At 33.5% G+C, this 17,119-nt stretch overlaps 1 protein-coding gene across 1 annotated transcript; it reads left to right on the top strand.

The window, feature by feature from the left end:
* The first annotated feature begins 374 nt into the window (after nt 1–374).
* LOC105804015 (probable N-acetyltransferase HLS1) lies at nt 375–2,361 on the top strand. Its single transcript, XM_012636491.2, has 3 exons — nt 375–703; nt 847–1,022; nt 1,119–2,361. The coding sequence occupies exons 1-3, from the start codon at nt 524–526 to the stop codon at nt 1,984–1,986; spliced, it is 1,224 nt and encodes a 407-aa protein (XP_012491945.1). The 5' UTR covers nt 375–523; the 3' UTR covers nt 1,987–2,361.
* Nucleotides 2,362–17,119: the final 14,758 nt, after the last annotated feature.

Genomic DNA, 17,119 nt, shown 5'->3' with positions numbered 1-17,119 from the left:
TGAGCAGACCCCGCAGCCATAGCCGCCATTTCCACTTCCTCCCTTTTTTGTGATGATTAATAATATTCTTTTATTTACTGCTCCCATTTAAATTTTATTTATGACAACATTTGTCACTAGTCTTAAAAGTGGGAGAAAGGGAAGATACATGGACAGACAAAAGAGAAGACAGAAGAAGAGAAAGGGACTTCAAAGCACTGAATTATTAAAAACAAAAAGGAAAGTGTTTGAGATTCTATTCTAGAGAGACGGGGGGGGGGGGGGTGTAAATAAAAAGGCTTTTGTTTTTTTATAAAATAAAAATATTCCCCAATTCATTAGTATTTAAGAGGCAGCTTCAACCCGATTGTTTCTCCGTCGATGAACTTCTTCTCAGTATCTCCTCTTCCTCAAAAGCAAACCTAACATACAACAACCTCTGGTTTCCACAGACTTCCTAAGCTTTTTCTTCATTCGTGGTGTCTTGCAGAAGTGGTGTCCGTTGTTCTTTACTTGTGCAATTGAGAGTTAAAAAGGAAAAATCATGGGAGATGACAAGTGTGTTTTAGTAATAAGAGAGTTTGATCCGAGCAAGGATTTAACAAGTGTAGAAGAAGTTGAAAAAAGATGCGAGGTTGGTCCCAGCGGCAAACTCTCTCTCTTTACAGACCTCTTAGGCGACCCTATTTGCCGGGTCCGCCATTCCCCTGCTTTTCTCATGCTGGTACTGTATATGATATCCCTCCTCACTTTTGTCCCTTTTTTTAAAAAAAAATTTAATCTCCATTACTAAATTCCACTATTTATCTACGTATAATAAATACAGCCTTTAACATTACTATTTTCTGCATCTTTGTAAACAAGCAGGTGGCTGAGTTAAGCTCCACAAAAGAAATAGTTGGGATGATTCGAGGTTGCATTAAAACCGTTACATGCGGCAAAAAGCTTTATCGCAATGGCAAAAGCAATCATCCCACTAAACCCTTCCCTGTATACACCAAACTCGCTTACATTTTAGGCCTTCGGGTCTCCCCTTCCCACCGGTATTTACTATAAATGCCCCAACAGATCATTTTTAGTACGTTAATACATTAGTAAATGAATTATTTTGATTTCTTTGTTGGGTTTTTTATCCACAGGAGAATGGGAATTGGGTTAAAGCTGGTCCGTGGAATGGAAGATTGGTTTGTCCTAAACGGCGCTGAATATTCCTACTTAGCAACGGAAAACGACAACAAACCTTCTGTTAAGCTCTTCACTGATAAATGCGGTTACTCCAAGTTCCGTACTCCTTCTATTTTGGTTAACCCCGTTTTCGCACATCAACTCCCCGTTTCCAATCGGGTCACTCTAATCAAGCTTCCGCAGTCCGACGCTGAGTTGCTATACCGCCGCCGGTTCTCCACCACCGAGTTCTTCCCTCGCGACATTGACTCGGTTCTTAATAATAGACTTAACATTGGAACCTTTTTGGCCGTGCCACGTGGAGGATGTTACACGCAAAAATCTTGGCCCGGGTCGGATAAGTTTTTATCAGACCCGCCAGAGTCGTGGGCTGTTTTGAGTGTTTGGAATAGCAAGGACGTGTTTAGGCTGGAAGTTCGAGGGGCGTCGAGGATGACGAAGGCGTTGGCTAAAACGACAAGGATCGTGGACAAGTTATTGCCGTTTTTTAGATTACCCTCGATCCCGGAAGTGTTTAGGCCGTTCGGTTTGCACTTTTTGTACGGATTGGGAGGGGAAGGTCCACGCGCGGCCAAGTTTGTGAATGCATTGTGTGCACACGCGCATAACTTGGCTAAACAAGGAGGGTGCAGTGTGGTGGCGACTGAGGTGGCGAATCTTGAGCCGTTGAAAATCGGGGTCCCACATTGGAAGAGTTTATCATGTGATCAAGATTTATGGTGTATCAAGCGACTCGGGGAAGACTACAGTGACGGGTCTGTCGGTGACTGGACTAAATCACCCCCTGGACTTTCCATATTTGTAGATCCCAGAGAATTCTAAAATCTAACCCACAAAGAAGAAAAATAGTAGTCACTCTCTCTCTCGTCTTTCTTTTACAAATAATTTTTGGGAAGATAAAAAGAGGGAATTAGAAGATATGGGTCTTTGTGTGAAAAGGAAAATGAATATCCTCTTCTTGTTTTTGGGCTGTAGATATGTTGGTTTTTAGTAAATGGGATGTGGCTTTAAAGATCCTGTAGTAGCCAAACAAAGCCTTAGTTTTAGAAGTGGGGTTGAATATCTTTTTAGAGAATTTTCCTTTTAGTTGTTCCAATGTTTAAAAACGGTTCTCTCGATAGGAATGAGAAGAACGTATAATCAGAACATACATGAAATATAAATAAAATAAAAAGGAATCCTTATTATTTTTCAGAATAGGAATAAAAACCTTATAAATCTCTATTAATTTAAGTAATCCGGACACATTTTCAATTATAACTTTTTGGATTTTAAAATATAAATTATTATGAAAGTGTAGAGATTTAGTTTTTTTTAAAATTGATATTTGAGCATAAAAAATATGATTATATGCTTTTAGATAGCGACACGACTACCTCTATCATTGTTTAATGTGGAAAATATTAATGGAGATCTTAGTATCTTTCTAATTAAAGGGGTGGTGGAGAAAGAAATATGAAATTCTCTCCCTAACAACGAAGAAGAATATCCATTGTGAATTTTTTTGGGGTTGGGATGAAGAAGAGAGTCTAGTCTGTATATAAAATATAAGAATGAGAGATTAATGATATGGGAGACTTTGTCTTGTAGCTGCTATGCCTTTTGGCTTTACTTTTATTTGTTTTGAAATTCAAACTGAAAGGAATAGGATAGAATGTACCATTTTTTTTCTTTTTAACCTATTTTGTCTTTTCTCTATTTTTGGTGGTTTGAGTTTGGAAGCATGGGCCACGTATGAGGATAAATGATTCGATTCCAACTTCCATTTTATTAATTGGATGTCAATCCAATTAATTATTATTACTATTTTATATAAAATATTACACATGTATTTGAATTTAAGCCTCATTTATTTGATTTTTTAAATATTTATAGGAGTGAGTAAACTATACTAATTTTATAAAATTTTAAAATCTTTGACATCCATGGTTACAATATTCATTTTTCTTTAAATCTCATTTAACAGTTAAATTAATAATTTTAGCAATAGAAATATCTTATTAATATAACTTCAATAATTTAAGATGTAATTAGAATATTTTAAAGTTTGAGGACCAATTTAAAATAAAAGTTATAGTTTGGAGATGTATGATATAATTAACTCTTTATATTTAAAAAGTTTGGATGGAAAACAAATATATTTTAGGTAAAGGAAAATCTAAATTTTTGTTTTTTTGGTAATAAAAAACCCCAAAATTCGATTGAACTAACCACCAAAAAGAAGTTTATTGAGCTGATTCGATTGATTATTTCAATGAATCGAGTTAGATGGATACGAGTAATTTGTTAAATAGGTTATGGATTAGATGAGTTCATTGAAGAATTAGATTGGACTTTGGTATGTACACTATATTATAATTATGGCGACTGTTTTATTGGATCCAATAATTTGATGATGAGTACGTACCTAACAAAAGATCCATGTAAGTGCTCTTCAATTTTTGATAAAGTTTGTCTACCATTTTTTTTTGTTTGATAATAAAGCTTTTATTAAGGATTATTAGTCATGTTTGGTAATATTGGCGGCAACACTTTCTATTTGTCAATAAAGTGATGAATCCAATATTCATCTCAATAAAAAACAAAACGAAAAAGCCAATTTGGTTTATTATTTTGGATTTGATAATACTAATTATTATCCAACATCATTTCCATTCCAAAATATAAATCTTGCTTTTATAAATAAGGGGGAAAAAGAAGTTTTAAAGTTGATAAAACATACTGATTTTCAAAAGATAAAATTATGGGAAAAAGAAAGTAAAGACATCAATACTTTTTATCATATATTGTTGAAAAGAAATTATAGGACTTTTTAATTCCTAAAATTTTTCTTTTTTTGTGTGTATTTTCATATCAATTATGTAAATATATAAGTACAGCATAGATTATTAAATATATTGACATTATTTTTTATATTTAATAACGGTATTATATCCAAAATTAACATATAAGCCTGCAAATTTAATCCTTAATATTTGTCAACCTCCTTGTCCCATCCCTACTTTCTTTCTGCATTACACCTAATTGCAACATTAAGCAGACATGAAAATACAGATTAGTTGATGAGTGATTGCAAAATTAGCCCATAGCTTGTCCATTTAATTTTTGTTTGCAGCTGCTTAGATAGATGCAATACACCAACAGCCCCAAACTTCAAAAGCTTTTTTGAGCTTAACTTGATCGCATTCGACAAAGGGTTATCGAATATATATATATATATACTCGCGCGCACATATAAAGTAGTTTAATCGTTATTTTCCATATTTAATTATTTATTTTATTTGAAAATTTTTCAGTGATTAAATATATATATTTATAGATTGATATAATGATAGAAATATTTTATATGTATTATAAATATAATTATATTAATAAATTTATTTTTTATTGTTAAAATATTAATAATACAAGAAATTATGCAAGTAGAAGAATATCTGATATTATCTTCCTTGTTTCTAATTTTTCCACTTAAATAATGACTTTCGCCATTGAGAAGGTTGATTAATATAAAAGTTAACAAGTACAATTTAACGAAAAGAAGCTTTAATTAGGGAAAGTAGGTATATACGAAAGTGCTAGGCAAGTTTTCTAACACATTGGTTTTCATTTTTTTAAATAGTAAAAATCAAATTATAATTTTTTTGGTAAATTATAATAACTAGATAAAATCCAAACAATAAACGCAACTAGTGCAACTTGAATCCAAGTCATACTTAAGGCAGTAAATACTCTTAACCATCAAGATCAAATTACGATTTAAACGTTAAACATATTTGATATTTACAATAAAAGGTGATTATACGAAATAATTAAAATTTGTAGTGTTTTAAACATGTTAAATTCCAAACTAATGATGGATTAACATATATAAAGTTTATATTTGAAATCATTTTACAGACTACAAATATCATCATCACCATAAATACTTTGATTATCATTTTAAAAACTAATGGTAAAAGAATGTCTGTAATTTTTTTTTTAATTAAAGACACTTAAAAAGTTGTTTTGTGAGAGTGGTTTAGGTGAAGTGGAAGGTAGATTGACAGCAAGTTGTGGTCAAACTTGGCCCACATTTTTTTTCCATATTTACCTTTATCTTGATTGTTCTAAATCCAAGTCAATAGCTACATGGCCTAATACATTACCCCATAGTTATTTAAGCCTTTTCTTTACTGTACCTCTTTTATTTTATCATGGAATTGGAATTTAAGGAGAAGATTGGTAGGTAAAATTTGTGAGGGTGAGAGTTTGATTATCACAAGCAATAATAATAATAAAGAAAAGAAAATTGGTGTTCCAATCATGAGCATCTTTTGAGGTGAGTCCACTAGGTCTAATTGTCTTAACACATTACCTTTTCTTTGTTTTTTATACATATTGATCTAAGAGAATTAGATTTTATCATCAACAATACCTCACATTGAATTAAGGGAATTATTATTATTATTATTATTATTATTATTATTATTATTTTGAGTTAGGTTCATCTCTCAACAAATAAAGTTATTTGTTTGATTTAATAATATCATGTAACCATATTTGTAATTGTAATCTTAACCTATCATCATTTAAATTGATATTTATTTAATAAAAATATTTTATTTAGATTTAATTACAAAATATATAATATGAACATATAGTTTTTGATATTTTAGTGTAAAACGAATTTTTTAAAAGAACAAAAAGGTATCTGTTCTTTTTCCTTACAATGGACCGGCCTAACATGTTCATATATACCTGTAGGTAGGATATGGCTTGATTTGTGGGCCAATATTATCTTAATGAAATTAAAAGAAGTTAGGTGTTGGTCCAAGTCCAAGTCTCCAGACACACATGGCTTTAGTCAAAGCCAGTCCTCATAGTGTGGGTTTGAATGCCATTTTCTTTGCTTTGTTTATTTTATTTACCGATTGTGAAGCAGTAAAACATTTCCCTTTATGTTTATGGAGATCGAATTTCCCGTCAAGTCCAAAAATAAATGAAAAAAAAAGAAAAAAGAAAAGAGAGAGAGACAAAGATAGCGCAAATTAAAAGGCCAAGTAAGTGCTGTATCTTAGAATATATTTGTAGCACCTAAATTCATTAGAAAATACATAATATGTCAAGTAGTTGTGCTAATAAATTCATTGTTAATGCAAAACAAATCTCTTTGTTAGAGTATGTTAGAAGATTAATTATGAGATAATTGTAATATATATTATTTAGCTTGTTTTATTAATGAAGGAAATTTTATTATTATTTTTTAAATTTTTATGTATTAAATAAATTGATTAATAATAACATCTATAGAATAATATGATTATTCTTAAATTGTCACCAGCCAAATGCTATTGTGGTCTGGGCAACAATAGTTTGTTGAGATTGGTGTGGGATTGATTGATGATAAGGTGTTGTCATCAGTATGAGATACTGAGTCAAACACATGAATATGTGTTAAAGAATATTATACTAGATTGATGTGCCATGAGAGTGCCTCTTGAATTATTATGTCAAAGTCATAACAGTTCGTATGGTAATAATGATGCTTGTGATCCTTAGACTTGAGGTCACCATACTTCCCAACATCGGAATTCGTTTATTTTGACGTAGATAAATGTCTTCCATAATTGGATGTACTATAAATACTATTATGGGTATACTACAAACTGTATAGTGGGATGTGAATGATCAAAATAAGATTTGTCCCTCCTACACAATGAGAGCAATATCTTGAGCCCTTTAATTGAGTATGACTAGAAATGTAAGGTCGTTTTCAAATGCGTCAATATAAGACATTAGACGCATTTGTACATCTTAGTCTACTAGAGTTTTAGGAAATTAAAATTTTGAACTATATAAGAGTGACTACTCCATTACTTGTGTTCAATTAAGATATAAAGACAAATGGATATACTACATAATATTTTATTTTGTGAAAAAACTTTGCTGTACCACAACATTCCTACAACTTGGGTAATAGTGGTTTATTCTGGGCATCACTCGCTATTTGTAAAATTAAAAGAGGTTTAATATTACCATTGTAACAACCTGTTTTTCAGTGGTGTCGAAACAGTGGTTTTGGGACCACAAGTTCGGTTGAACTTAGTTTTTGTCGAGAATAGTTAAATTGCAAGATTTGGATTTAGGGACTAAATTGCATAAAAGGTAAAATATTAATTTTGTAAAAATGTACAAAAGGACTTATTCGCATAAAGTGAGTTAATTATGCTGCTAGAAATTGATAATTGAGTGAAATTACTATTTTAGACCAAGAAACAAATCGATTAGACTCGAATCGCAGAAAATCTAAAGTAGCGGACTGATCGTTGTCTCGACTTCGAAAGCGTTTTTGGTTAGGTAAGTTTGTTTGGTTTAATTTAATATGTTTTGTGATACACCTTGTGTGAAAATTTGATTGCTAAATGTTAATTAAAAATATTCAATGTTAAAGTAATGAGTATTGAAATAATGAATTGCATATAACACTGATTAGTAAAATTATCTCCTGTGTTGGATGAGCGTTAGGTAGAGTACGATTGGCATGTCAATAGGTTATAGTGCGCACTGTACAGGATTGGTATGAGACGAGATGATGATTCATGTGTATCTCATGTTCACTGAATATACCAAAATCCAGCATTTTTTGAGGACTATCATGTTATATTTACAGTGTTTCTAGCGTGTTATCAGGAGCGGATATTAGCCTACAGGTTAGGCACTTGGTGCCGAGGTGTGTTATTGGTTGGATTGGTTATTATGAGTGTTTGATGTGTTTTCGGATGATTAACCGTGTACTCATATCTGTATAGCATTCATCGAGCAATGTTTTAATGAAAAACGACTTGTTGTTGAAATGTAGAAAGCTTGGTTATGAACTCTGCATAACATAGTGATTGGATAATATATGGTCCCATTCTTATTTGAGTATCAGCTCACCCATTGTGAATTGTGATTGATAGGAAACTCTGTTTATTATTCTTGTTATATGGCATGTAATATGAGAACTTGAATATGTTTGTAATAGTATAAGTGTTCATGTTATGTAATTTGTTGTGCATGTAGTCTTATGGTGTGAATGATCACTTGATTTTGGGCATACATAGTGTTGTGTTATGGTATATGCAAAGGTATTTGAATGAGAAGAGAAATGGTAAGTTTTGGCATGGATTAAAGTATGGTATTTTGGGATTCATTTCCTGTGACTTGAGAATCTAGCTATGGTGATGGATGGTTTAAATGCTTGAATTGTGGTCTCAATGATGACATATTGGTTAGGCATATAGGTTGATTGTGTTGGCATGATTTGAGTGTATTTGAATGTATTTTGAAGGCTTGTAAGCATGTGCTTTTGGGTATGTTTTGGAACCTATGCAATTGGAGTAAAAATGACTTAGTTTGGGGTAGAATTTGGTGCACACTGCCTGGAACACGGGTTGCCACACGACCGTGTGCCACAGATGGCCACACCTTAAGACCGTGCTACCTTTATTTGGTTAGGTGCAAGGTACACATAGTCTGGCACACAGCCTTCGACACGGTCGTGTGACTAAGTTAGTGAGTTACACGACCGGGGAGCACAGACATGTGGGGTAACCACACGGGCGTGTGGGATAACCACACGACCATGTTTTGAGCCACAAAGTTTGGGCTCTATTACATGACCTCAACACACGACCGTGTGACCCCTGTTTCAAAATTTTCTACTTTTTACAGAATTTCTTGTTTTGTTTCAAATCGGTCCCCGATGGCTTCTAAACTATTTTTAAGGTCTCATAGACTTGGTTTATGATCCGTAAGTGTATTTTTACATGTATTAAAATGAATTGTTGATTATTACCATTTAGTTTGTATGTGTGATTTTATTTGAAGTTATATGTTCTAAATTGTACTGTAATACTCCGTAACCTTAATCCAACAACAAAGACGAACAAGAAGTGTTACAACTGTAACAATGTAGGATCCTATAGATTATCACCTTTTGGTCAAACTAACTAGAATCCGAAGAAATTAGGATTAAGGTTAAATATATGTTTGGGAACTTGTCGCATATGTTAAATTAATTATATCAACATGATCGGAAAATTTAATTTAGGGATAAGTCATATTTTAGCCTTTGAACTTAGTTACTTTTCACATATTGATACCTTTTTGTTTTCATTAATACTCAAATTTGTATTTTGTTGTACATTTTATCTCTTTGTTATAATAATATTAATATGTAATGATGCGACACTATTAGATTATACCAATTGGTTACCTAAAATTAATATATATATATATATATATATACAATTTAAAAATCTGAAAAATCAAACAAATATATATAATTATAAAATCCAAATATTTAAATAAAATTTCAAAACTCAAAAATATATCAAATTTTTATTAAAAATTATAAATTTTCCCAAATTTTAAAAATATATATAAATGTAACTAAAATTTAAAAGTACTTCATCATCATCATATTCTTCTATTCCTTTCATTTCTTCTTCCATCATCATTATATCCACCATTTTTTTTCTTCTTTTTGATTTCTTTTGTCACCACCATTTATTCATTAATTCTTTTTAGATTTAACCGAAACTAATATGAAACAATTTTATTGCATGGTTTACATGTTGGGAAATGTGCCCATATTGTAGTAAACATGTAACTGCTTTTCTATTTATTTGAACGATGAGTAAATAGATAAAGTTAATTTCAGATTTCACTATTATATCTTTTTTATTTATGTTTTTTATATTTTGCATGCATAGTGAAATTGTGACAATCAAATATTAGCTCATTGATTGTCTAAAGTTCAAACGAAAGATAAATGACACTGTAAAGAACATTTACATTGTGAGAAAGAAAACTTACTTCAGTAGATAATTTAAATGAGTTCATAATCCTATAAAAGAATCAAAGTGAGCATTTGGTTCAAATTCTAAGAATGATTATTATGTCGCCTACAATTCTAATTAGGGAGATGACTAGTCTTGGCCATCGGAGCAATTGACTCCATGAGTAGAGACATAGATGTATTCATTGGTAGAATAATACATTGGACTGGACCCAAGATGAATTAATTCTTAATCTATTTGTGAATTAATTCACTTGTGACATTCATGGTGTGATTTACCTAAATCCTGAGCTAGTCACTGATCATGTGTATGCAACTCATGTGGTTTGATATAAGTGGAGGCTTATGCTCTAAAGATGATCGAGACAATAGCCGGTATGTTGGGTACATGACTTGTGTATGGCATGGCTTTACTAGTAACAGTGGAATTCATAGCTCAATTAAAGAGTTAATGATATTCTCTCATTGGCATTGTGTGGATTGATAAATATGGAACGTGACAGGGTTACTTATTCTCGAACGAGCAATTTATCACAGCCATTTGTTGAAAGTGATCATATTAATCATTAAGAAGACACAATGGTAACCAATGAGATAAAATATGATTGTATTGAGTGAACGTATTTAACTCAAAAGAATCAGGGATATCATATGAGGGTAACACACACATGATGAAGTCATTAGACAAAACAGTTGGATGAATTGCTTTCTTAAAGAGTATACAATAAGAAGTTTTCAATCATGGTACTTATTGTAAAGAGTATACAATAAAGAGTTTTTAAGACTGTGGCAAGGGTATGTTTGGAAGCTCTTCTCCAAGGTTTCCTTCAGCCCGCTCCCTCCACCGCCTCAGCCCCCATCTTCTTAAAGTATGTTTTTTTAATAAATAAAACTTGGTGGGCCATAAAAGTTGAAAGGATATGTTTTAATAAACCTTAACAAAAGTGTTTATTTATGTATGCTATTTTTGACATGCACGGTGTTTGAAATGCATAGTTATAGCCCGACAGCCCATTTGATAAAAGGTTGTAATTTTATAAATACGGCCTGCGTGTCGTGCCTTGCTACTATTCTCTTGTATTTCTCTTCTCATCTTACTCCCTCGTATGTAAAATGAGTTTCTACATATTGTAATGTGCAAGAGTTGCTATGGGCTAGCCGAGAAGGAAGATGGGCCAACCAGTGTGGACTGGTAACTTGAAAACCGGCTTACACCTTTAGGTTTCCTTTTGGTTCTCTCATTGGCTTGGGTTGCGCCACCTTAGTTTATGGGCTATAACTATTACATTTATTTATTGCTTTATTCATGTATGAGATGCTATGGATGTCTAAAGCATGCCAAGTTTTAAACATGTTAAAATTTGATAATATTGGACCACATTAATTGATGAGATCAATTAAATGGCTAAATGGACTAATGTAAACCATAATTGGTGAGATGAAATGATCTTAATAAAATCCCTCTATTAAAATATTAAGTCAACATAGCCTTCCAAATTTTGCCCTCGTTAAGGCCTCGATCAATACTGTGTAGGTTCTGCTAATGCGAAGTACTAGTCTTTATCTTGGTTAAACGCGAAGAATAAACAAGTGAGATTTGCTGGTTAAAATTGGTTAATGACTTAACTAGGTTATTCTAATAGGATTAGAAACCTAGAGGCAAGTAATTTGGATAAATCATAAGATGATTAGAACAAGAGTTGTTCACCAAACTTTAGGAGTTACATATGATGTAATTAGCAAAGTGTTGCTTACCTAGATAACCATAATCTTGAGAGTAAAGCCAAAGATGACTTAAGAGAAGGTGAAATATGGATCCTTAACCTACTTGAAATACTTTTCGAGAAAGTCTTTCCGAAACTAATCTATGAGGGTATTAGTTTTGTAATAGTGGGAACATCATTTAATTAAGTCCTTTTAATGATTGATATAAATTTGATAAATTTTCACACACATAATTTCATTGTTGTAGATATATTATGGCTGCAAACACAAATACACTATCATTGCGATCGGTCCTTGAGAAGGTCAAGTTGAATGGTTTAAATTTTCTTGACTGGTTCCGTAACTTGAGGATTGTCCTCAAACAAGAACGGAAATTATATGTCATTGAACAACCAGTTCCTAACGAACCACCCGCTAATGCCTCGAGGGCTGATAGAGATGCCTACAAGAAGCATCTCGATGACATGGTAGACGTTGGATGTCTTATGCTTGCCACTATGAATCCTGAGCTTCAGAAGAAACATGAAGACATGGTTGCTTATGAAATGATTGAGCACCTTAAAGAACTTTATCAGGGGCAAGCACGGCAAGAGAGGTTCGATATCTCTAAGGCCCTATTCCAATGTAAGTCGGTCAAGGAAGCCCAAGGGACCTCATGTCCTTAAGATGATTGGCTATATTGAAAGCCTGTCTAAGCTTGGGTTTCCATTGAGCCAAGAGTTGGCTACTGATGTTATTCTGCAATTGTTGCCGGATAGCTACAGCCAGTTTGTCCTCAATTTCAATATGAATGAAATTGATAAGACTTTACCACAGTTGCTCAGTATGTTACGAACTGCTGAAGGCAACATGAAAAAGGTTGGACCAAAGCCTATACTGATGGTCCGTAATAATAAGGGCAAGGGAAAGGCCAAAGTTCAGACAAAGCCCAAGGGCAAAGGTAGGCCCAAGCCTGGAAAAGTAAAAGCTGCATTGAAACCTAAAGGAGGGGTGGCTAAGGAAGGAAACTGTTTTCATTGTGGTGTGACTAGACATTGGAAGCGGAACTGCCCTATCTATCTTGAGGAAGTCAAGAAGGCCAAAATAAGCGGAACGTCTGCTTCAGGTATTTATGTTATTGATATTAATTTATCAACTACTACTTCATGGGTATTAGATACTGGTTGTGGTTCTCAAATTTGTACTTCTAGACAGGGACTGCAAAGGAGTAGGACTTTGGCTAGAGGAGATGTGGACCTACGAGTTGGAAATGAAGCAAAAATTGCTGCATTAGCTGTAGGAACATATAATTTATCTTTGCCTAGTGGACTTGGTTTATGTTTAGAGGATTGTTATTATGTGCCCAGTTTGACTAGAAACATTATTTCAATTTCTTGTTTAGACAAAATTGGTTTTGAGATAATTATTAAAAATAATTGTTGTTCCTTTTATCTCAACAATGTTTTCTATGGTTCAGCACAATTGATTAATGGCCTCTATATTTTAGATCAAACAAATCCCATCTACAACATAAATACTAAAAGATCAAAAATAAATGACTCAAATCAAAATTATCTATGGCATTGTCGTTTGGGCCATATAAGTGAGGAACGCATATCCAAGCTCCATAAAGATGGTCTCTTGGATTCATTTGTTTTTGAACAATTTGAAGTATGTGAATCTTGCTTATTGGGAAAAATGAGTAAATCTCCTTTTACTGGTAAATGTGAAAGAGCTGATTTATTGGACTTAATACATTCTGATGTATGTGGGCCAATAAATACATAGGCTAGAGGAGGATTTCACTACTTCATTACTTTCACTGATGATTTCAGTAGATATGGGCATGTCTATCTCATGCGCCATAAGTCTGAATCCCTTGAAAAGTTTAAGGAATTCAAAAATGAAGTACAAAATCAACTAGTAAAAACTATCAAGACACTTCGATCTGATCGAGGTGGGGAGTATATGAGCTTGGAGTTTGATGATCTTTTGAAGCAATGTGAGATTGTCTCACAACTTACTCCTCCTGGTACTCCTCAATGGAATGGAGTTTCTAAAAGAAGAAATCGAACTTTGTTAGACATGGTTCGATCCATGATGAGTCATGCTGATTTGCCGACTTTCTTTTGGGGACATGCACTTGAGACAGCTGCTTTCACACTAAATCGTGTTCCATCTAAATCAGTTCAAAAGACACCATATGAGATGTGGACTGGAAAACGTCCCAGTATGTCTTTTATGAAAATTTGGGGTTGCGAAGCTTATGTTAAACGTCAGACGTCTACTAAGCTTGAACCCAAATCTGAAAAATGTGTTTTTGTGGGGTATCGAAAAGAAACCAAATGATATTATTTCTTTAATCCCACTGAGAACAAAATACTTGTTGCTCGGACTGGTGTCTTCCTAGAGAGAGAATTTATTTCTAGAAAAGGAAGTGGGAAAAAGATTGAACTTGATGAAGTTCGAGAATCGTAAAATACCACTGCACTAGAGATAGAACAACAGCAAGTTCCACAAAGGATTGAGGAACAAGTAATTGCTGTAGAAACACAACCACCGCGTAGATCTTTAAGAGAACGCCAAGCACCCGAGAGATGGATTTCTCATTACAACGCATGGTGACGTTCTACTTATAGATCAAGATGAGCCTAGGACTTATCAAGAAGCGGTGACGAGCCCAAACTCTGAGAAATGGCTTGAAGCCATGAGATCTGAGATGGATTCCATGTATGAAAACCAAGTATGGACTTTGGTTGACCCACCCGAAGGGGTTAAGCCCATAGGGTGCAAGTGGGTTTTCAAAAAGAAAATCGACATGGATGGTAATGTACAAACATACAAGGGGCGATTAGTCGCTAAAGGGTTTCGCCAAGTTCATGGTATTGACTATGATGAAACCTTTTCTCCTTTAGCTATGTTTAAATCCATCAGGATCTTGCTCGCTATAGCTGCATTTCATGACTATGAAATCTGGCAGATGGTCGTCAAAACAGCTTTCCTTAATGGGAAACTTGAAGAGGATGTGTACATGACACAACCTGAAGGTTTTGTCAATCCAAAGGATGCTGGAAATGTATGTAAGCTACAAAGATCCATTTATGGATTAAAGCAAGCTTCTCGAAGTTGGAATCTTCGTTTTAATGATGCAATCAAAGAGTTTGTTTTATCAAAAATGAAGATGAGCCATGTGTTTACAAGAAAGTTAGTGGGAGCACTATAACATTCTTGGTACTGTATGTGGATGACATACTTATCATAGGAAATGACATACCTACCCTGCAGTCTATTAAGACTTGGTTAGGAAGTTGTTTTTCCATGAAGATCTATAGAGATAAACCAAGACGACTATTAGGTCTAAGCCAAAGTACATACATAGATAAAGTACTGAAAAGGTTCAGTATGGAAGAATCTAAGAGAGGATTCCTACCTATGAGACATGGTATTTCACTCTCGAAGGAAATGTGTCCTTCAACTCCACAAGAGAGAGAACGCATGAGTAAAATTTCATATGCTTCCGCTATTGGATCTATCATGTATGCCATGTTATGTACCCGTCCAGATGTCTCATATGCCTTAAGCATGACGAGCAGATACCAAGTAGATCCCAGTGAAGGTCACTGGACCACAGTCAAGAATATCCTTAAGTACTTGAGAAGGACTAAGGATACTTTCCTAATATATGGATGTGAGGAAAAGTTAAGTGTAAAAGGTTACACTGATGCCAGCTTCCAAACTGATAAGGACGATTCTCGATCACAATCAGGTTTTGTGTTTTGCCTTAATGGTGGTGCTGTGAGCTGGAAGAGTTCAAAACAAAGTACAGTAACTGATTCTACAATAGAGGTCGAGTATATTACAGCCAGTGAGGTAGCAAAAGAAGCAGTTTGGATCAAAAAGTTCATTACTGAACTAGAGGTTGTGCCTAGCATATCAGATGCTATAGAACTCCAATGTGATAACAATGGAGCCATTGCACAAGCTAAAGAACCTAGATCTCACCAGCGATCCAAACATATACTTAAGCGCTACCATCTTATTCGAGAGATTATCGATCGAGGGGATGTAGAGATATGCAGAGTACCTACAGATGATAACATTGTTGATCCCTTGACCAAGCCTCTGACACAGCAGAAGCATGATCGTCACACTAAGTGACTTGGTATTAGATATATAAGTGATTGGTCTTAGTGCTAGTGGGAGATTGTTAGAGTATGCCCAAAGATCTATCATGAGATGGTTGTAATAACATACTTGATTTATCATGTTTATTAATATAAGGCGTCACCATTATTATTTCAGTTTCTTTTCTATGTGTATAAATAATCTGTTTTATAATAATGTCCTAAGAATAATATGATTATTCTTAAAAGATCCTTAGTCAAGTATTATTGTTGGATAGGACAACGATAATGCATTAAGACTAACATGTAGTTGATTGATGATAAAGAGTTGTCATTGATATGGAATGTCAGAATCGATGCATGAATATGTGTGTTAGAGAATAACATATTGGACTGACCCATTATGAGTATGTTTCGTGGATTATTATGTAATTGTCACGACATTACTCATAGCGATTAATATGTATATGATCCTCAGACTTGAGATCATCATAATCCCAAACATCGTGAGTAGTATATTTTGATACAGTCAAACGTACACCGTAACTGGTTGTTCTATAAAGGCTGATGTTGGATATACCACAATCGATGTAGAGGGATATGGTTGGTCAATATAGAATAAGTCTCTCCTACATAATAGGAGTAATATCTTAGGTCACTTGATTAAGTGAGACTAGAAATGCATGGCCATGCTCAAATAAGTTGATATGAGATGTCATACTTATTTGTATATCGTAGTCTGCTTAAGATATCAATGAACATGGAATGGGCTATACAAGTGTGACTATTCCATGACTTGTGTCCAATCTAGAGATAAGGGACTTAAGGATTATTGCATAAAAGGTTAATCATAAAAAGGTTATGTCGAATCATGATCTCTTGTGACTTAGGTAGCAATGATGCATTGCTAGATGCCACTCATTGTTTGTAACATTGGAATCGTTCTAGTATTACTGCTAACGTTACAGGAACCTACAGGGTCACACCCTATAGTTGAAATGAACGGAATAAACCATAGTTGGTATTATTTTTGGGTGTCGCTTGAATTAAATTAATTATAGAATTAATTTAATTCGGTAATCAAATTTCCAACACATTATGTACAAGGTTGTTGTACGCATAATGAGGACATGAATTTGGTTAGCATATGAATTCAAATAAATATATAGTTTATCGAAATTATATTATAATTAATGTAATTATAATTTTTGATTTAAAATATTATTATATTTATTTAATTCCTAAAGACCTTAAAATAAAAAGATATATAGGAATCCCGTTTTTCTTTGTTTTTGGGGTCTAGCAG

The sequence above is a fragment of the Gossypium raimondii genome, chromosome 11 (assembly GCF_025698545.1).
Source record: "Gossypium raimondii isolate GPD5lz chromosome 11, ASM2569854v1, whole genome shotgun sequence".
Classification (NCBI taxonomy): domain Eukaryota; kingdom Viridiplantae; phylum Streptophyta; class Magnoliopsida; order Malvales; family Malvaceae; genus Gossypium; species Gossypium raimondii.
The sequence above is the reverse complement of the archived record's forward strand: the minus strand, read 5'-3'. Positions and strand labels throughout refer to the sequence as shown.